This window comes from Gorilla gorilla, chromosome 12 (assembly GCF_029281585.2).
Source record: "Gorilla gorilla gorilla isolate KB3781 chromosome 12, NHGRI_mGorGor1-v2.1_pri, whole genome shotgun sequence".
Classification (NCBI taxonomy): domain Eukaryota; kingdom Metazoa; phylum Chordata; class Mammalia; order Primates; family Hominidae; genus Gorilla; species Gorilla gorilla.
The window spans coordinates 50,233,558-50,255,010 of record NC_073236.2 but is presented as its reverse complement, the minus strand read 5'-3'; the positions used below and the strand labels follow the sequence as shown (position 1 = coordinate 50,255,010).

Genomic DNA, 21,453 nt, shown 5'->3' with positions numbered 1-21,453 from the left:
AGGTTGCAGTGAGCCGAGATCACACCACTGCACTCCAGCCTGGTGACACAGCGAGACTCCGTCTCAAAAAAAACAAACAAAAAGTATCAAAAGAAAAAACTGGAAAAACAAAACAAAACAAACACCCGTGTGCTAACATGAAAGTGTACAGGCTGTGCTACTAAAAGGGAAAATGCCAAGTTGCCACAACAGTCCCTATGGAGTAATGTCATGCATATTCTGGGCACACAAGAAGCATACAGGGAGGGGTTGGGAGCTTTAAGTTGGACAGTAGCTCTCACTTGTTAAGATATTCACATCACCTAAGAATGATATTAGGCTAACTGATCAGGAGCCCAGGTGATTCAAGTATGAAAGAAAACCATGAGAACAAATTTTCTAAAAACTGTAGGCTTTTTTATTCAGTTAAGAGGTAGACAGATGAACACGGAAGGCTGTCCCATTTAACTTGCCCAAAGTTCACATTCCACTTCATTCATCCATCCCACACTGCCAGAAATCTTAAAGAAATAACCAAGATTGCCAAAAGGCTTTTCCTTCTTACTTCTTCTTAGCAGTAACAGTCAATAAACTGCTTGCAAAAAAGTTACTAATTTAAATTTTCACTGTGTTCAAAGAACCTCATCCCTCTAAGAAGCTCCCGAATATGCCAATAGATCCTGCCACTACTGACAGGAGGGCAGAGTACCAAGGACTCTACTTATATAAGAGACTACAAGGGAAGTTGTAGTTATATTTTTGTTGTTAAATCCCTGTGCATGTGAGGGCAGAAGCTGGTGAAACCAACAACGCAGAGCATGCTCTGTCAAACGGCTCTGCATGGTTTAAAAAAAAGAAAAAAAAAATCACAAGTCATCTTCAGAGACAACATTAAAACATAATGGAATTGAAGCCTGATACAAAAAGTAGAGAAATATGTACAGGAATTCACAGGCCAGAAGGAAAGGGGACCTCAGCAGGAGCCAGTGGAACCCGGGCTATTTTACACAGCTAATTTTGAGACAATTCATATTTAGCACAAAAGCAGTTATAGCACAAGTAACACTTCCCTCCTCTGGCTCCCAAATAAAAAGACTCTTGTCAGTCTTCTGTTAACACTGTAATCATTCTTCAGGGGAGCAGGAATACCTAAGATGGTCCCAAACATTGACACAAATTTTAATCTCAAACAGCTTCACATTCTGAGGATGACATATCTGAAGATTGCCATGATGGCAGCACTGATAACTCCAGAAATGGGGACTGTGACAAACCAGGCCATAAAAATGTTACGAAAGAGACGCCAGTCAACAGCCTTCTTGGACCGGAGCCAGCCAACAGATACAACAGAGCCCACCTAGAAGAGAAGCAGACCAAGGAAACAGGTTATTGAAGTGCCAGTGGTATTTTGGCAAACAGACACCTGAGACTGTTTGGACAAGGAGCCCCAGACCCCTGGACAAGATAAAGTCCAAGAAAGCTGGTTTACAATAGATTAAGATGGGAAAATGAAGGCAATTTGAAAATCCAATCATAATCTATACTAACAGTAGTAAAACGACACAAGAACTATTTCTTTTCCCCTTCTAAGCTACTACTAAAATTTAATGAATATATACTGCTTTTATTTATTTATTTATTTTTTGAGACGGAGTCTCGCACTGTCACCCAGGCTGGAGTACAGTGGTGCAATCTCGGCTCACTGCAACCTCCACCTCCTGGCTTCAAGTGATTCTCCTGCCTCAGCCTCCCAAGTAGCTGGGATTACAGGCACCCACCACCACGCCTAGCTAATTTTTTGTATTTTTAGTAGAGATGGGGTTTCACTATGTTGGCCAGGCTGGTCTCAAACTCCTGACCTTGTGATCCACCTGCCTTGGCCTCCCAAAGTGCTGGGATTACAGGCATGAGCCACTGCACCCGGCCTATACACTGCTTTTAATAACAAATTGCGTTGTAAGTCTTCCTAAGATTATTTACAGAGTGGCTGATATTAAACCTAATAAACAATTGTCTGGAGACACATCCGGGTAGCAAACAGATGACTCAGCAGGATCCATGATGGACCAGCTTAAATGCTCTTAAAGAAACCAGTTTCTTCCTTTTCCTATAATTATTAGATTGTCATCAAACAACCTTAAGATTTGTTTTGTTTCTCAGTATTTCAATCCTGAGAGGCCCTGAAATATGCCTTCTGTAAATAAACTGCTTTGCCAACATTTTGGCAAGCCTCACAGACTTGTTAGAACCAGGCCTTCAGCCACCACAAATGGCAGCAGAAACCCACCTGGCCAGAATTAAAGCACCCGCCAGTTTCTAAGCATACACCTACCCTGCTCTGAATGGCTTCCCCAAAGGCAAAGAACATAATGCTGTCGACCAGGCGCGGTGGCTCACGCATGTAATCCTAGCACTTTGGGAGGCCGAGCCAGGTGGATCACCTGAGGTTAGGAGTTCATGACCAGCTTGGCCAACATGGTGAAATCCTGTGTCTACTAAAAATACAAAAATTAGCCAGGCATGGTGGCGGGTGCCTATAATCCCAGCTACTTGGGAGGCTGAGGCACAAGAATCACTTGAGCCCAGGAGGCGGAGGTTGCAATGAGCCGAGATTGTGCCACTGCACTCCAGCCCAGGTGACACAGCAAGACTCCGACTCATACATAAATAAATAAAACATAATGGTGCCAAGTAGAAATGACTCTTGAGATTAAAAAAAAATTATTATAAAGAGACTACAATGAGGGAGGATTAAGTAACAAAGGAAGAGGTTAGTAACCAGAAATTACAGTAAGCTGTATATAAAACAATGTTTCTATTATTTGGGGAGAATATCTATTTAATTGCTTAAATAAGAATAAACACAAGAAATAACTTATGAACTCTTCAAGACTCCAATTGCACAAAACTTTCTAAATCAAAGTATCAGAGAAGTAAAACCAAAAACCCTACATATTAGAAGAACCATTTGAAAGACACACATTGGCATTACACTTACTTTACAATGTGTTGTACTGATGGGAAGGCCAATATTTGATGCAATCACCACAGTGAGGGCAGATGCCAGTTCAATACTGAAGCCACTATAGACACAAAAGGATTCTTGTCAGGAAGTGAGTTTGACTTTTTTGAGAAGCTAACACTACACCTCAAGTTAACACAGTCCTGCTTTGTTCTACTCAGTCACAAAACCTCCACTGACATCTTTATTTGCTATAACCCCTAAGATCTACTTTATTTAAATCAGGCCACAGATGCCCAGTTTCCTTATTCAAAGGTTTCAAGTTTTACGTTTTTCTGGAATCCCACTATCAAATAAAATTTGCACTTTTATTTTGAAGAGTTTGGTAAACATTGAGTCTTAGCTCCCAAGTAAAGACAAATAAAAGCCAAGTATACATAACTATCCGCTCTTAGCATACACAGCTTTCTCAGAAAAGTCATTTTCTTCAGAGACCACCAGAGCTGAATGGGTAAAATGTCTGACCAAAATGTTTAAGGGCCAGACAAGTAAAATCTAAAAAGAACACACTGACAATAAGAACATCATGAACTTATACAAACTTGGTTACTTTAGAGATTTGTGTTAGCACTTGACAATGTTATATCTCTGAAAAAAATGAGTACTGACATTTGTAGAACCTGCTCCACCTACTTACCTAGAGGGTGTGATCGGTGTCAGATCCTTCCCCATGGTCTGGATAACTCTTCTTCCCCAAACCCACAGACCAACACAGATACCAACACCACCATAGAGTAGAAGCCATATTGGTGTTGCCACTTTTGAAGAAACATCTCCTGTGTCATAAACCAAATATAAAGCAACCAGAGGCCCAATGGCATTGCTGGAAGAAACAAAGAGGGCAGAAGTGACTTTTCAGGCAGAACTAGATCTTGGCAAGACCCAATCTGCTGAATGATCTACCAGGTTGTCTAAAGTACAGCTTTCAAGCTCATCTGGCAAAAGGGCCTTTCTTTCTAAAGACATAAATGGAACCCCAACATACACAACAGAAAAATGAACACAGCTCTGATGGAGGGAATGCCATGCAAATGGTGGCCTCTTTCCTCCTATAGGCAGCTTAAAGCAACTCTCAGGTTCCAATAAACAGTTTCCAAACCAAACTACAAAATCATTCTATATGAAAAACTTTTAAGTTTTTCATCTTACATCTTACATCCCACAATTCACTACCAAAGAACTGAATCTCATCTTGATGGACAAAAGCCTTCTCTGTGAAGAGTATCTGTTTATATTTATCATCTACAAAAATAAACATTCTTTGTAATTCCTCTGAAGACATAAAACTGTACTGTCTTATTATGTCAATAGCTGCTATTACCTCATCCTATTTGTATTATTTGGGGTCCTGTAAATGCTAGGAGTACCACTACCACAAGCACAGGCCTGTGACAAGGATAAATGGTTTAAAAATAGGGTTAGCAACACTAAAATCAATGTCAACTGACCTTACGTCATTGCCACCATGGGCGAATGACCCAAAGCAGGCTGTAAGGATCTGCAGGAACTGGAAGAGGAGAGAGACTTCAGGCTTATCCTGGTCATACCATTCTTCTAGAGAGCCATTACTTCCTTTTCTGTCACCTAGACCCATCTCTGCCTTGACACTCATGTCTATCTCAGATGCTGAGTGAAGGTCAGACACAGCATTGCAGTAACTGGTGTAACTGTCCATTCGAATTCGCTTCTTGGAGTCTGCATTAGGCCACGTCAGCTTCTCCATTTCTTCGCCCTTCTGTTCACCTTCTTTGGCACGGAATGAATCCAGAGGCATGCCACATATTGCCATGGTATAGGAAGTATAGCTATTATTGCGCCTTAAGGGTTTGTCACCGGAGTCTCCCATGCAATCTCCCACCTTGGCAAGATGTAATTTATGAAGCAGCTCTTTGTACAGGCCGGAATCCTTATGCACGGTGTGATACTGGTAGTGGCCACTGGAGTTTATTTGGTTGCTGACGGCTTGACTGAACTGGACAAGGTTCCCATTAGGCAACTGCACTGCACCTAGTCAAGATCACCAAGGTGACATTCAATACAAAAAGCATCAAATCCAAAATAAGCCTCCTCACCACTGCAGGTAACAAAAGTGAAACCAGGAATTCCAACTCACCATTCACGGTGCTATCTATGCTGGTTTCCTCTTTCAAGTCCACGCTGGGAAGCCTCTCTCTCTCTGGAGCTTCCTCCAAATCTCCAAGTTTGAATGAGACTGTTCTCTCCTCCACCACAGCCTGGAGGGGCACAGTGGCAGGCCCTACCTCAGAAACAGGATTCTTGTTTTCAATATCACCAACAGACAACTTTGTTTCTTCATGGTCTTCTTTCAAGCTATTCTTTTTTTCCATTAAGGGGCTTTCAGAAGGACTACACTTTATTTCTCCTAGGAAAAAAAAAGGGGTCTTTTTTGGTTTGGTTGTGGCCATACTACTTTGTTCCACATCTCCTTTCCTCCACCCCCAAAAAACTCATCTCAAAACAAGAATATATGTGAACTTCAATTAACATTCAGGAACATTTTTCCTGCCTGCTTTATCATTTGCCAGCAACTCTCACTTGGGAACAACCAGCAATGCAGACACCCTATGTCAGGGGTCCCAAAGTTTTTCTGTAAATATTTTAGGTTTTACAGGCTTCTGTAGCACATTGTTGTTTTGTTTTTATTTTTACAACCCTTTACAGATATAAGAACCCTTCTTAGCTCCCTGCTGACTCATTCTGTAGTGGAAAGTAGCTCAACCATGGGGCTGATAAGCTCTAACTAAAAATCTGAACTGTACCCAATTCTATTCTTTTCAAAAGAGGATTCTCTCAAATTTCAGTCCAACAATTCAAGCAAAGTGGCACAGCTCAATGCAGGGAACTAAAGACGACAACTTTAATTTCCACCTCTATAAAACAAAGAGATGTGCCTCATGGCTGTAAATCCCACAGGCAGACCAGAGTATCTTCTGCCTCTCTCATGCCAGTGCTCAGTATGCTGACCTATCCATCCAGGCACCTCAGTCAAACTACAGACTGACTAACATAAAGCAAGACTTGTCTCATCTCCTCCCAGAGAGGGAAAATGAGGCCAGAGAGTCCTGAAAGCCTGGTTCCCACCGTGCACTCGGCACAGCCAGACTAGCACAGAACCTCTCGGAGGCTCTTCGTTCAGCTGCAGTGACGCAGCATTCTTCCTGACACCACTGCAGTCTGTGCATCCCTCAGCTTCGAAACGATAAACTTCAAATTGCTAACTCAGCCTTCACATCGATGAAAAGGGCAGAAAATAATTATTTTAAGGAAAAAAAAAGTCTGATACTAACCAAAATTTACTCAGTATTTAATTACATGAGTGTGCGGTAATGGCCTAAATGATTCCTTCACATGACACTTGAAAATGTTTACTTCTAGAATCTGTGCTACAATTCTAGCAGACACACAATGTGTGTTTGTATATGTATTTGCATTGTATACTGCAATACAATGTCTACATGTATTCTAGCCTATATACAACATGTACACATTAGACTTAGCTTTGCTTGTCTGAATCTGAAGTTATACACAGAAGTAGTTGGGGTAAATATTTCCTCTACGAAAATATCTTGTATCTACCCCTTGTTTTTCATTAAAGTATCCTTGTACTTCTCAGTAAATGTAGGCTATGATTTCTCTATCTATCATGTCACTGGCAACTGATCAAGAACATAAAAAAATTCAATGCCCCAGATTGTCTCTACAGCATAGGTTGAATACTCTTTATCACTAGGTCTTAGGTGATGAAAGTCCATTTTTAAGAACAGGTCTTAGGTCAGGTAAGTCCATTGCTAAAAACAGTTTGGACAACAAACCCATATCCTCAAATTTCCCTTTAAAATCTCTTATTTTGCCAATCTCTTCTAATAGATTTTTACAGGTGGCCAAATAAAAAATAAACACAACATTAGTAGTCAAACTTTTCTGCTGTTTAGTTATTACTTACGTTCAATTTTTCTCTTCATCCTGGGACATACAAAGAACCAGACGATAAGGGCACAGAAAACTGCACATCCCACCGAGATGAGGATGGTACCCCACAGAGGAAGTTTGTCAAAGCCCAGCACTAGGAGATAAAACGGTGCATCTTGAAAACCCCAGGGCAACAGCCCCCTGCAATATTGTGTAAACCCTCCTCTGGGGACTGAGGGGTTCCCCATACCAGCCCATCGCCCCTGACAGCTGCTGCCAGATTTAAGCGCACAGGATTACTGTGCTAGTGCCTATACAAATTTGGGAGAAAAACTCAATGATCATCTGAAAACCCACACCAGCCTAGCCCACTTGAACACCTGCGGGACTCAAGTTCCTTTGCTTCTCAACATACTAGCCTTTTTCCTTTCTTCACCTTGGAAGATAATAAAGATCACTACACGCTAAGGACCTATGACTAGCTATGAAAAAGACAGAAAGTGTTCCACTCCCCTAGCTCATGATCGTAACTGCCACGTAGTCCATTACCACCTACAAACTTATTTTAATGTTAACAGAATGATGTTTCAGTAGTCACATTTGTTATGCTGACAGAATTCTGTGTAAAAGTGATTACATTCACTATACTGGCCTTTAGTAAAATGCTTTAATGAGATTATCTCCTTGAAAGCAGTATCAAAGCAAGATACAGAAAACAAGGATATTATCTATCAAAAGTTGATAATTTAAGGAATAGTTGTAAAAGCTTTGTCTTTCAGCCAGGCACGGTGGCTCATGCCTGTAATCCCAGCACTTTGGGAGGCCGTGGCAGGCAGATCACTTGAGGTCAGGAGTTTGAGACCAGCCTGGCCAACATGGCAAAACCCCATCTCTACTAAAAATACAAAAAAAAATTAGCCGGGCATGGTGGTGGGCGCCTGTAGTCCCAGCTACTCGGGAGGCTGAGGTGGGAGAATCACTTGAACCTGGCAGGGCGGAGGTTGCAGTGAGCTGAGATTGCGCAACTGCACTCCAGCCTGGGTGACAAAGTCAGACTTTGTCTCAAAAAAAAAAAAAAACAAAAAACAAAAAACAAAAAACAAAAAACAAAAAACAGTTTTGTCTTTCACACACACACACACACACAAAGTTTAGTGGTAATTTCACTTACAAGTCTTATCTTAAAAAAAGACTTGCCTAGCAACACTTGTCACATGGTTTAAGGATGAGTAATATTAGTCATTATCTGACTGTCATATGCATGCCAGTAGGCTCCAAACCATTAGCCTGTACTAAAGACAGAAGTAAAGCACTGGCCAGGCACAGTGGCTCACACCTGTAATCCCAGCACTTTGGGAGGCTGAGACAGGTGGGGCACCTGAGGTCAGGAGTTCAAGACCAGCCTGGCCATCATGGTGAAACCCCGTCTGCACTGAAAATTAAAAAAATCAGCTGGATGTGGTGGTGGGCTTCTATAATCCCAGCTACTTGGGAGGCTGAGGCAGGAGAATCACTTGAACCCAGGAGGTCGAGGTTGCAGTGAGCCAAGATCGCGCCACTGCACTCCAGCCAGCCTGGGTGACAAGAGCGAAACTCCGTCACAAAAACAAACAAAAAGAAGTAAAGCACTATACAATCCTATTTAAATCTAACAGATGTTATAATGATCTCTAGCTACTCAGAAGACTGAAGTATGAGAACACCCTGAGCCCAGGAATACAAGGCCAGCCTGGGCAACACAGCAAGACCCCATCCCTGAAAAACAAAAAACGTAAAAAAAAAAAAAAAAAACCATAAAAGATATTATAATGATCTGTAGTTGATATCTAGGAATAGCTTAGTTACTTCTGCTTGTTTTGCTTCATTTTGCTTGTTATGTATGAAATCACAGATGCTCAACTTACAATGAGGTTATGTACCTATAAACCCATCAAAAAGTCAAATAACTGAAGGTTGAACCATGAAGTCAGGGACTGTTTGTACTTATAAACTGGAAATTCTATCATACCCCAAAATGATTAATCTTTAAAAATCAGACACAAGGCCAGACGCGGCGGCTCACGCCTGTAATCCCAGCACTTTGGGAGGCTGAGGTCGGTGGATCACCTGAGGTTGGGAGTTCAAGACCAGCCTGACCAACACAGTGAAACCACGTATCTACTAAAAATACAAAAATTAGCTGGGCGTGGTGATGCACATGTGTAATCCCAGCTACTCGGGAGGCTGAAGCAGGAGAATCGCTCAAACCCGGGAGGTAGTGGTTGCAGTCAGCCAAGTTCGCACCACTGCACTCCAACCTGAGTGACAGGGCGAGGCTCCGTCTCAAAAAAAAAAAAAAAAAAAAAAATCAGAAACAAATTGAGGTCCCCTCAAAACTAAAACTTTTTTTGTTTTTGAACTTTTTTTTTTTTTTTTTGAGACAGCGTCGCACTCTGTCGCCCAGGCTGGAGTACAGTGGCACAATCTTGGCTCACTGCAACCTCCGCCTACCAGGCTCAAGTGATTCTCCTGCCTCAGCCTCCGAAGTAGCTGGGATTACAGGCGCCTGCCACTGCACCTGGTTAGTTTTTGTAGTTTTTAGTAGAGATGAGGTTTCACCATCTTGGCCAGGCTGGTCTTGAACTCCTGACCTCATGATCCACCCACCTCGGCCTCCCAAAGTGCTGGGATTACAAGCATGAGCCACCGCGCCCGGCCCCAAACTACAATTCTATGGTGACTATGTATCTTTTCATTTTAAATTCTGCTTTCAATTTTGATCATGTGGTCACACAAACTAAAATATACATGAAATTACTGTCTATCACAATTTAAGTTGGTCTACATTCCAAGTCAAAAAGGAAAGAGACTGGTTTTTCTTACAAATGATCCATAAAGGACACAACGAAAATATCTAAGTTTCTGTTTTTAAAATGATTCTAATTTCACTCAACTCTGAGCTTTGCTTCTACCACATAAAGAATGAGTGCCAAGAGCATCATGGGAGACTTTTTAGTTTATCACAAAGAACTCAGTTTACAATGGAAATCTGGCATACAAGCTTCTCTTCACCGGCACATAGGAGTTCAGTATAGTCTAAGTAAGAACAATATTTTCTTAAAGTTGTCTGTTTCGTTCCTGATTATTCCAAGAATTAATGAGCAAGATTAAAAACACTTAGCTCCATCTAACAAAATACACATATAATCCCTCAATCTAAAATAAGGTAAAAAATTAAAATATTGGCGAGGTGCGGTGATCATGTCTGTAATCCCAGCACTTTGGGAGGCTGAGGCAGGCGGACTACCTCAGGTCAGGAGTTAGAGACCAGCCTGACCAACATGGAGAAACCCCGTCTCTACTAAAAATACAAAATCAGCCGGGCTTGGTGGTGCACGCCTGTAATCCCAGTTACTTGGGAGGCTGAAGCAGGAGAATTGCTTGAACCCGGGAGGTAGAGGTTGTGATGAGCCAAGATCATGCCATTGCACTCCAGCCTGGGCAACAAGAGCAAAACTGTCTCAAAAAAATAAATAAAAAATAAAAATATTTAGCTAACTCTACTTTGGGTCAGCAATTTACTACTTCAGTGAGGTTTAAGAGCAAGTCACAACCCATTACTCAAAACTGAAATCATTTCAGTGGGCCACAACAAATGTTAAAAAAAAAAAAAAAAAGAGAGAGAATTTGAAAATATGGGTGCATAGCACATAGTAAGCATTAAGTGGCTTCATGACACTATTCCAGTTATCTTTCTCTCTACATACATACATGTGTGTCCTGTATTTCATCCAGTGGGTCACAGTATAAAGAATAAAAGTCACTACCTATGTAGTCACAGACCATCAGGCCAAATGAGTCTAGATACCAAAACTGTACTGTCCTGCCAGTTACAAGCTACCAATCTTTTGTTGTTGCTAAATTAAACTTGTAGCGCCATAATTTAATCCATGCCTTGCCTTAGTCCCAAACATGAAAGTCATCAATATTTCAACCTTTATATTCTCACAAATTATTTTTCCTCTTAGCTGCATGAATTTCTTCTTCCAAGTGCACTTAGAGCAGGTGGTAAACATCCCAACTCTTCTCATTCAAGCAGATTCATGGAAGTTTAGTACTTAGAAACAATAGTATCTCCATTTGGGAGAGAAAAATGAGAATATCCAGCAAACCAGTCCTAAATGACTGATTACTGAAGATCAGATATAACTAATGACTTCAGTAGTTGAGGTCAGTATTAATTCCAGCATTTTTAGCATAGACAGGAGAAAGGGAAGGAGATGATCATATTATCAGTGGATCCTGTGAAGACTAAAGAGGAAAGGTCTGTAGTGATTTAGAATCTGAGCAGGTCTCTTTGGTTGAAAAACTATCTAGGTTAACTCAGCGTACACTAGCCTGCAGCCTTCTGAAATGGGCGCAGGCCAGCCACCTTCTAGGAGATTTCAGCCCTGTAAAGCAAAAAGGGGTAAATTGGGCATTTAATGCAAGTTTTGTAAACAACTTTAAATTCACATTTAAATATTTTGATAGGTACTTACACGGTGCTCCAGTATACATGATGGAAAAGAGGTTTATTCCAACTGTGCAGGCATAGAAAACTGGCAAAGCTCGCAAACCATTAGGAACTGGATCTGCCTGTAAAACATCATTAAGATCAATATCTTAAAAGGTATAAAGGTTAACCCATTTCCACAGAATCTTTTAACAGGGTAGGTTTGGGAATTATAGTGCCAATAACTCTCTCCAGAGTAGTTTCCAAGGACAACAGAGTTTTTCCTGCATTTGCACCTGGAATTCTTCCTACGAAGGCTAATTCCAACTTCTACCTGTTTTTTTTTCTTTTTTCTTTTAATAACAAGACTAACTGTACCAGTGACTGATAACATCCTGAATAAAGATTGCAATACCCACATTCTAAGGTACCCAAAAGCCCTAATATAAACTTCAGCACACACCTGAGGATAGGCTATACTCTACGTTTTTAAGAGATGTCAAGAAATAGACTATGTTAGGATGTTGCTTACCTGACTTCATATCTTCAAAGACTAAAAATACAACATGCAGACTATGCGTACGGCAACCATCTTAACATCTGACAAAGATGTCACAATTAATGCTTTACCGAAGTTCAATGATAATAACTGATTGTGCACAAGGTCATCCACTCACTCAAAAGACTGTGTGCCAAGTACTATTCTGGGCACTGAAATATAGGAGGGAATAAGACCAAGTTCCTGTTCTAATAGAACTGACACTCACCTTCTAGTATGGAATAATGTAAAGTACTGACAAATGCTGTGAAGAGAAATAAAGAAGGGTAAGAGGAGAGTGATGGAAGGGGGGGCACCATTCGGGTGGGGAGGGTCAAGGAATAAGCATGACATAAATGCAGTAAGCTAGCAAGCTGTGTACATTAACTATGGGTACAGAAGGGGCAAACCACCTGATTATTTGGGTGCTGAATGTTCCAGACAGAGATATCAGCAAGTGCAAAGGCCCTAAGGCAAAAACTTGAAATGTTTAAGGAATAGTAAGGCCAGTGACTAAAAATAAGAATTCTACCATACCTAGTATGTATTAATTCTATAGGAGAACACCCAAGTCAAACACCGAAAGAATGGGAGGAGGCTGGGCGCGGTGGCTCACACCTGTAATCCCAGCACTTTGGGAGGCCAAGGCAGGAGAATCATGAGGTCAGGAGATCAAGACCATCCTGGGTAATATGGTGAAACCCTGTCTCTACTAAAAATACCAAAAAAATTAGCCCGATGTGGTGGCAAGCATCTGTAGTCCCAGCTACTCTGGAGGCTGACTCAGGAGAATCACTTGAACCTGGGAGACAGAGGTTGGTGAGCGGAGATTGGGCCACCTCACTCCAGCCTGGGCAACAGAGTAAGACTCCATCTCAGGAAAAAAAAAAATTGGGAGCAAAGATCTGAATACATATATGGGAAGGCTAAAAACTTTATAAAGACCTTAGCCTAAAAGGTTTAATGCTATCTTGATCACAATTCCAGTGGAAAATCTTGGGGAGGAAAAACAGAGAGTAAAACCCTACAGCTTCTAACAATAATCAATACACTGGAAAGTTAGTAGCTTAAGACCAGTGAAACAAGGGAAAGCTCAGACCCATGTGTAAAGTAAAGGTACCATTTCAAATTAGCAGAGATGGGCGCTCATTGAAAACCACTCTAAAATTTAACTCTTATCTATAGTTTAATAGAGAATGTTAACAGATAGTGAAATAGCCAAAACAAAAACAATAGCATACAGAAATCAAGAACTGTTAAGCATCCTTGAATAACTAACTCAACGGTGGTCAAACTCTGAGGGCAGTCAACAAGATTAGGAAACTAAGGTGTGTATTTTTATCCTAAAGACTAGTCTTAAGAAAATGCAGGTCAGGTGTGGTGGTGGCTCATGTCTGTCTGTAATCCTAGCACTTTGGGAGGATGAGACAGGGGATGGCTTGAGCCCAGAAGTTCAAGACCAACTTAAGCAACAGAGCAAGACCCCGCCTCTATAAAATATAAAAAGTTAGCCAGATGTGGTGGCACACACCCATAGTCCCAGCTACTCTGGAGGCTGAGGCAGGAGAATCGCTTGAGCCTGGGAAGTCAAGGCTGCAGTGAGCTACAATTAAGTCACCGTACTCCAGCCTGGGTGACAGGCGAGACTTCGCTTAAGAAAAAAAAAAAAAGGCCAGGTGCAGTGGCTCAAGCCTGTAATCCCATCACTTTGGGAGGCCAAGACGGACAGAGCACCTGAGGTCAGGAGTTCAAGACCAGCTTGACCAATGTGGTGAAACCCCGTCTCTACCAAAAATACAAAAATACTAGCCGGGTGTGGTGGCGGGCGCCTGTAATCCCAGCTACTCAGGAGGCTGAGGCAGGAGAATTGCTTGAGCCCGAGAGGCAGAGGTTGCAGTAAGCCCAGATCGTGCCACTGCATTCCAGCCTGGGCAACAGAGTGAGACTCTGTCTCAAAAAAAAAAAAAAAAAAAAAAAAAAAAGGCTCCAAAAAACCCAACCCAAGACTCCCACCCCCAAAATTTCCCTGGGTTTTAAAGACATTATGTGGGGACTTCTCAATAGATTTTCAAAGATATTTTGTAATATGGTTATCCATAAATCAAATTGTAATTGACTAGTCTGAAGTAGCAGCCTGTGTGTTTATTATCCTGTATAGCATAGCCCAATTAAGTATTCCCTGAGGTAAACAAATCTGAGGTATTCTCTACGCAAAGTTGTTGGGGATGGGGTAGGGTATGAATGACACTACTATACCAATAGTTTATTGTGAAATACCGGTTCATGGTTAAAAAAATATCAAAAGTTCCAGAGAGTCTAGGAAGAAGGTAAAAAACAAGAAAGGTCTCATCATTGTAGAGATCCACCTAACATACAAGTAAAACTTCACCTGGAAATAATGTGAATGCCTCATCGTCTAGTCATGTGGGACAGGAAATGTCTTCACAAAACCCCCCATCTTCACCAGAATAGTTCACTTTTACATATTGGATATTCTGGTTTTGTCTAAAGAAAAGGGAAGACATCCTAGATATATTTCTAACTAATGAGAATGCCAAAAGCCCTATTTTCTTTGACTAGAATTTAAAAATACTCAACAGGAGCACTGAAGCATATTCCTTCTGTGCGATGCCAGTCCTAAATAGAAGTACCTCACCTCCATTCTGTCTGTTCCCACCAATCCCCAACATGCTTGGAACAAACATTCAGAGAATAGAAAATGTTTAAAAGCAATTTTTTGAAATTAAAAAAAAAGGTCATTTTAATCTTAATTTTCAAGACAGACATTTAAGAGTTGGAATATATCTTAATGGTCAAATATTCAGATTTTAGCAATTAAGATACCCAAAGCTTACCAGTCTAAGGATATTTTCTTGAAATTTAACTCCTAAAAGGAAGCAGAAATATTCATACTCAACTGAAAACTCCTGTTACTGAGGGATTGGCCTGCAAGAGTGTGTGTGTGCACGTGCACAGAGTGGGGGAAGATCCTCAAGGTCAATATTGTTTTAAACACTATGCCAATCATTCTTCATCATTTGATCATGCCTATTCCCATAACCATATAAGAAATATACAATTAAGAAATCAGTTACCATATCTAACTTCAGCTCTCAATAACACCGCGGGGGTATGCATTCCTCAAATGAGAGGTTCTGGGCACCTGAGAATCCCTCTTTGCACCTCAGAGCACCACCATTCCCCCTCCAGGGAATAAGTGTTTTGTGGAGGTGAAACACACAAACCCTCTCCAAAAACAAAATGATCTGCTACTCAATAATCAACACAGGGCCAGCATAAACCTTTACCAAGCAGGAATTCACAACAGGAGATCCTACTAATGCTTCTGACTCTCTGCTAAGTAGCAAGATATAGAGTTCTAATGAAAACACTGAAAAAAACAAAAAAATCTGGTCCATGACTACTGGTGAGCCTCTAATTTAAGCATCCTAGTATTATACACTACAGTTGTAGGGAGTGGGAAGGTGGATGCTTATCGTACCTGTCTGCTGAATAAAACAGTACCAAACTTAAGAGTCCATAAATATCAATGAACTGTTTACTCTCATATTATACCAGGCTAAAGATATTTCAAGTTTTCAAAGTGTTAAACTGCTATATTCTGCCAGATTCTGGCTATGGAAAACAGTGATTAGTGAATCACTTTACTAGTCATAGAATTTCTACAGAGAAGAGACAAATCTTTCCCTAGAGAAGCTTACAACTAGACCAGACAAGTGGGTCTGAATACATTCTTACCTGCTGGGATTTATGCTATCTCACTCAGATTTCTACAGTTTAGGAACACTTTTAAGAACTTATAATGGATTGTTAAAAGCCATTCACCTTAGAAAAAGGACAACTTTGTTTCCTGAGAAAAATGCATTTATCCTCACTGTAACTCAGTCCTATGCCAACATAATCCCTTGTCAACATTTATTTTGCAGCCAGCATGACTTCTTGATAAAAGAAATGCAAACTGGGTCACTTAAAAGGGATTTTCAAATGGACAGGAAATTAAATGGCTGCCTGAAGTGTTTTTTTTGGGGGGGGGGGGGCAAAAACTACCTTTAACTGGTTCTTTTCAACTATTCTGAGAAACTGGAGTCAAGTCACTATAGGAGGCAGAGTCCTCATCTAGAAGCTTATAAACTGGTTATGATAATCAGCACAGCAGAGACCCATTTAACTGGCAGCTTAGTTAAAAAAGCCACAGGGGACACTGTCTTGAACTCCAAGCTTACCCATTATATTAGCCTGAATATAACGGTGGTTTAAACAAATAATGTGTATACAGCTACACAAAACCACGCAAAATAAATTTCCTTATTTTTTTGCTCCCAGTTTCTCCTACTTCTTGGCACATCATAGTATTCAATTTTTCCTTCCTGACTGCCCTCTTGAGTATTAAAAACTCGCTTTCAGAGAACTCCACAACATACAAGAAACGCACAGAACAAAGAGCTTTTTAAAATTTTCCAAGGCCGCATACCTATACACCAATCACATCTGCAAAAGTACCACTGGGTTTGAAATCGATTGGGTGTGCTCCATGAAAGGTCTTCATACGGGGGAGAAAGGTTACCTTATGAAGGATGAATGCACGAACTAGGAAGAATAAGATTCCAGACATAATTCCAGAAAGCAGTGGGGACACGAACCAAGACATCACTGGAATAGAACACATTAAGAAAAAATATCAAATAATGAAAATCAGAAACCAAAAACCACTTTAAATGTTTAAGAGTTCAAAATTCTTTGGTCTGTCCCTCGACGTTAGAACACATCCTCCCATACCTAATGCCATGGTAACATATGACGAAAACGAAAATTGAGAAGCCATTTGGAATTAAACATACCAATTTTTATCAGTTCAGACCACTTGACACCCTCCTGCCCCTTTGCCACGAGGGAGAAACCAATGGTTGCACCAACAATACAATGGGTTCCAGAAATAGGGAGCTTCAAAAACGAAGCCACGAGTTGCCACACAGCAGAACCTGAAACATAGTAAAGTTTTATTAAGTAAATAGCAAAATTCCATTATGTAAGTGGCACACTCAGAAAGGTTAATCGGAAAGGTTATGCACAAAAATGGAACCACCCATGATACAAATTTGCTCACCCACCACGAAGAGGACAAAACATAAAAAGAACTTACCAAACATAGCACTGACTGAGCCGGCCATCAGCAGCCCTTGAGTCGAGTTGTACATCTCCACGTCAATCAAGCCCTTCCGGATGGTTTCGCTCACTTTGGCCCCCAGTAAGACAGAGCCCACTGTTTCAAAGATGCTAGCTAGGATGCAGGCTTGCTTCAGGGTCACTACACCTGAGCCCACAGCTGTACCAAAAGAATTTGCTACATCATTGGCTCCCACGGAGAATGCCAAGACAAATGCAATAATGAAGCCCAGGATGAGCATCCATAGGTAGTCCACCAAAGGACCAGAAGCGGCGGTAGCAGCTGTAGTACTGGTAATCAGCGTTGCCATTCTCTAGAGTAGTGGTTGTTTAGTAAAAGAACTACTGAGCGCCTTTCAAGATGTGTAAACAGAATATGAGGTATCAAAAATGCTATAATAAATAATATATATTATATAAAATTAAATACTGTAAACTACGGCACAGAAACCGAGCAGGGGAGTTACTGCTATACGCTGCATATGGGCATCTGTTGTCTGGGGTTTCTTTGGCTCAGGAGGGCTAAAAGCACGGAGCAGAATTCCATGGCGGAGAAGAGAAAGGACGCAAGTTCATCCTGCGGGGGAGGGGGGAAATAACAATAGCTGCATGCCCCTGGGGGGCCAGTGGGGCACCCCGCTCTACCCACGCGCCCGGGGTCCCGCAATAGCCTCTGCCGGCTACTCCAGACCCCCATCCCCAGTAGGACGCGCGAGACGGCGAGGCACGTGGCTCCGGGTCCTCCGCGGCCCGCGCGCGCCCAGCCCAGCCCCTGCGCTGCCAGCTCGCGCGCGCCCTCCGCGCGAAAATCGGAAAAGGGCCGTTCCCGCGCGCGCCGCCCGGGGACCGCCAAAAAGGCCCGCGGGCGGGCTGACGGGCGGAGTGGAGGCAGCCAGCGGCGAAGAGAGAAGCCAGCCGCGCCGCCCACGCCGGCCGCCTCCAGCGCCACGGCGTCCGCGCCCGGCCCCGGGGAGAAGAAAGAGCCTTTACGAGGCGGCGCCACTACTCACCAGGGAAAAGGGAGGGCGGAGCGGGAGACGAAGAGATCGAGGCGGCAGCGGCTGGAGCCACGGGCACACGCGCCTGCGATCGGCGAGCACACGGCCCGGGTCGGCGGCACCGGGGACAGCTCAGCGGGACTCACGACCTTCCCAGGAAGCAGCCGCGGGGGTTTCAGCAGCCGAGAAGAAGAACCACGCAGAGAGCGCCGGCAGCCATCACTCCAGCGGAGCACCCCGCCGGCCCCTACTTATAGCCCGCGCAGCGACCCGCGTGACCCGCCGCGCCTCGCGCCGGCCCCGAAGCCCCGCCCCCGGCATGACGCAGCCCTCCTCGGCCCGGCGTGCCCAGCCTGGTGAGCCCGACGGTGGCGCTCATTGGCCCGGCCCGCTTCGGCGGCCACGCCCCCAGCGGGGAGCCGGTCCACGTGGGGCGGGACAGCCCCCTCCCTGCGGCCTCGCCCTGGAGTCTCTGCACCGTCTGGCCCCGCCGGCTGATTACCGCCAGAGATCGAGGGGGACCTCGCTGTCCCCCTAGAGGCCGTCATGCGGGGTTACAGAGGCTGCGACCAAAGTCATTCCTAGCTCCTCTCTCGGGGCTCCGGAAAGCCGTCCGCGCCTCCAGCCGCACTTTCAGCGCACGCAGGACCTGCCGCGCCCGGTGGCCACACCCGTCCCTCTGCCGGGTGACGCTGCGGGAGATCTTGCGCCCTGGGGCTCCGGATCCAGTTCTGGCACGTTGTTGCACCTGTGACTTGTCCTTGGCCTGGCACTGTCCCTCGCCTGGGGGAAGCGGGGGTGGGGGGATGCTCACGTGGTCGCTTTGCTCCCGCAGTCATGCACTTGGGTGAAAACAGACTGAAGAGTCACGGGAACCAGCTTGTCTCCCCAGTTATGGCGCAGAGCTGCAAGGATGGCTGTGGGTCATTAATTTCTCCGTGGCTGACCTGTGTTTGTAACGCCGCAGCTGTTGCGAGGGGGAAGGACACTGCTTCGGATTCAAATTCTGAGTCCTTGCTGCAGTGTGTCACCTTGAGCCAGTCCCAGATCTCTGCGTTCTCACAATTGTAAAATGTTAACAGTGGCTGCCTACCTTGTGGCTGGAATTAAATGAATTAACGTGTGTGAATGTGACTAGAATTCAGTACATGTTCAGGAAAAGCTGATTTCCGCTTTGCTGTTACCGTGAATATTACTGTTTTAGGATGTAGAAAAGGGTGGAAGGGGATGTTATTGCATCCTGGAAGCTTATCCTTTTGAGGTAAAGATTGATTTCTGGTCCCCTGCGTGGTATATAGTGTAGTTTTGACATTATTTAGATGTGTTATGCACATTTGGGTGTTGATTATATAGCTTACGATCAAGACTAACCAGTCATGCCGTGGGAGATTAAGGTCGTTGTCTCTTGTCAGGATTGTAGTGAGATTTAAAAATTCCAGCCAGAAATACCAGGCTTAGAATGCTCTGAAGCCCTCCCCACATTTTTGCCATCTCTAGCAGGAGGGCACTGCATAGCAGAAACAAAGACGTTGTAAATTGTTGCTGCCTGAGTCATTTATAGAGGCTTAAACAACCTGAATGTCCTCTGACCTACCTGTAACATTTGATGGAGTTGTATGAGTAACTTACAAAGCTGTAGGTCCCAAGGTCGGTCTGAAAAAGAAAGTTCATATCCGGGAGCACTGACCCTGTAGTGTAATCCTGGCACCTTAAAACGTACTGCTCCCTCCACCTTCACTTCAAGGTTATGAAAACATTGAGTAAAAGGGATGATCTGTTCAAAGTCCTTAGTGTTCTGCCAATTTAAAACAGTAATTTTCAAAGCAGTTATTTGCAAGGAAATTGCCTAGAACTTCTCCCAGTGCGCGGTTGTTTTGTGTGTTTGTGTGTGTGTTTTGTTTGTTTGTTTTCAGTCTGTCCACAGGTGTACTTTTATAGGTCTGTGATAGTAGGTAGCTCTTCAAGTTGGCAAACACCTGCTGGACAACCCCTGAGAGATTCATCTGAGTGAGAGAGCACTCTCCAGCCCCATCGGAGTGGGTTTGCAGGGAAATCATAAGGTAGAGATTCAAAGGAATTCCCTTGCGTTGCAAATGAAAACTGTCTGTATCTTCAGACTCTGATACAGTGTAATCCTTCCTGTTTAGGAAGAAATCCTTATCTTTCCAACACTGAGATGCCTCTGCCGAAGAGTAGAATGGGAGGTGAGGAATTGGGGTGGGCCTTCACAGCTTTGCCTCCGGATCAGTAGGGTACAGCCCTTGGAGACCAGGATCTTCCTTGGCTGGGACACCTTCATCCTCCCCTAAGGGAGGAGAGGTAGGGATCTGCCTGTGGAAAGAAGTTACAGTGCCTTTTAAATAGAAATAGGAGGTAGGAGGACCGTCAGTTGTCAGTTCGTGCACAAATGGCATTGTTTCTGGCCTTATCTCTGAATGCTGAGGAAACAGGTCAGAGATCCTAAAGAGAATCTAATCTCTTAGAATCCAGGCATTGGCACAAACACCCTCTAGCATCTTAGGGAGGTGGTTTGGTGTAGTGGTTAAAACACATAGACTGTAAGACCAAACCACCTGCTTTGTTACTCACTAGTCCTGTGACCATAGGCAAATAAATTATCTGCCTCAGTTTCGTGATCTGTAAAGGGGTGAGATTGAGAGTTCTAACTCACAGTGCTGTTGTGAGGACCAAATGAATGAATATATGTAAAGCCCTTCTAAAAGGGCTCTTATTCTCTTTGTTCAATAACTAGCTGAAGGCCTGTCATACATAGCCTATGTTTAAAATGAAGTATGTGTCAGATGTCAGGACCACCCTCTTCTCCCTGCCCTCTGATCCAAGCCCTTTCAAATTTCTCCCACGGCTCATAGTGAGGGGACACGCAAAACGGGCTGCTGCCGGAGGAAGAGGAACAGGGTTGCGGCTCATGCCATGTGAATGGGTTCACTGGCCTGGCCCAGACCCTGACTGCCCACAGGATCTTTGGTGAGTCACTGTCACTGAGCCTGTGAGCCTAGGGTCCCTCTCCAACCTCACCCTCAGAGAGGACAGAACAAGATGACCTGTGGCATGCTGCAGAACACCATGTTGGGGACTGTGGGTTTAGAGTCCTCTTGGGGACATGTCCATCGTTCACTAATTCGGTGGAGTTGAGCTGCTGAGAGCTAGGAAAGCTACTCTCCCCCCGGATCCCAACCTAGCCCTGTGGAAGACCAGACAAAAGAAGGAAGCAATGCCATTTCTGCACTTTTTAGTTCAGAGAGGCACAGTCAAGGAAATGCATGTGAGGTCACTGTTCGATGTACTTGAAGTACTCATCCTGGAACTA

General features: G+C 43.5%; 1 protein-coding gene across 1 annotated transcript; it reads right to left on the bottom strand.

Annotated features, from left to right (window-relative positions):
- Positions 1–374: 374 nt before the first annotated feature.
- SLC20A1 (solute carrier family 20 member 1) lies at positions 375–18,455 on the bottom strand. Its single transcript, XM_031008024.3, has 11 exons — positions 18,138–18,455; positions 17,105–17,704; positions 16,803–16,943; positions 16,529–16,614; positions 11,452–11,548; positions 6,966–7,085; positions 5,115–5,384; positions 4,450–5,008; positions 3,639–3,824; positions 2,978–3,062; positions 375–1,336 (listed from the first exon to the last, which is right to left on the bottom strand). Exons 2-11 carry the CDS (start codon positions 17,436–17,438, stop codon positions 1,175–1,177), a joined length of 2,040 nt encoding a protein of 679 aa, XP_030863884.1. The 5' UTR covers positions 17,439–17,704; positions 18,138–18,455; the 3' UTR covers positions 375–1,174.
- Between the last annotated feature and the right edge of the window lie 2,998 nt (positions 18,456–21,453).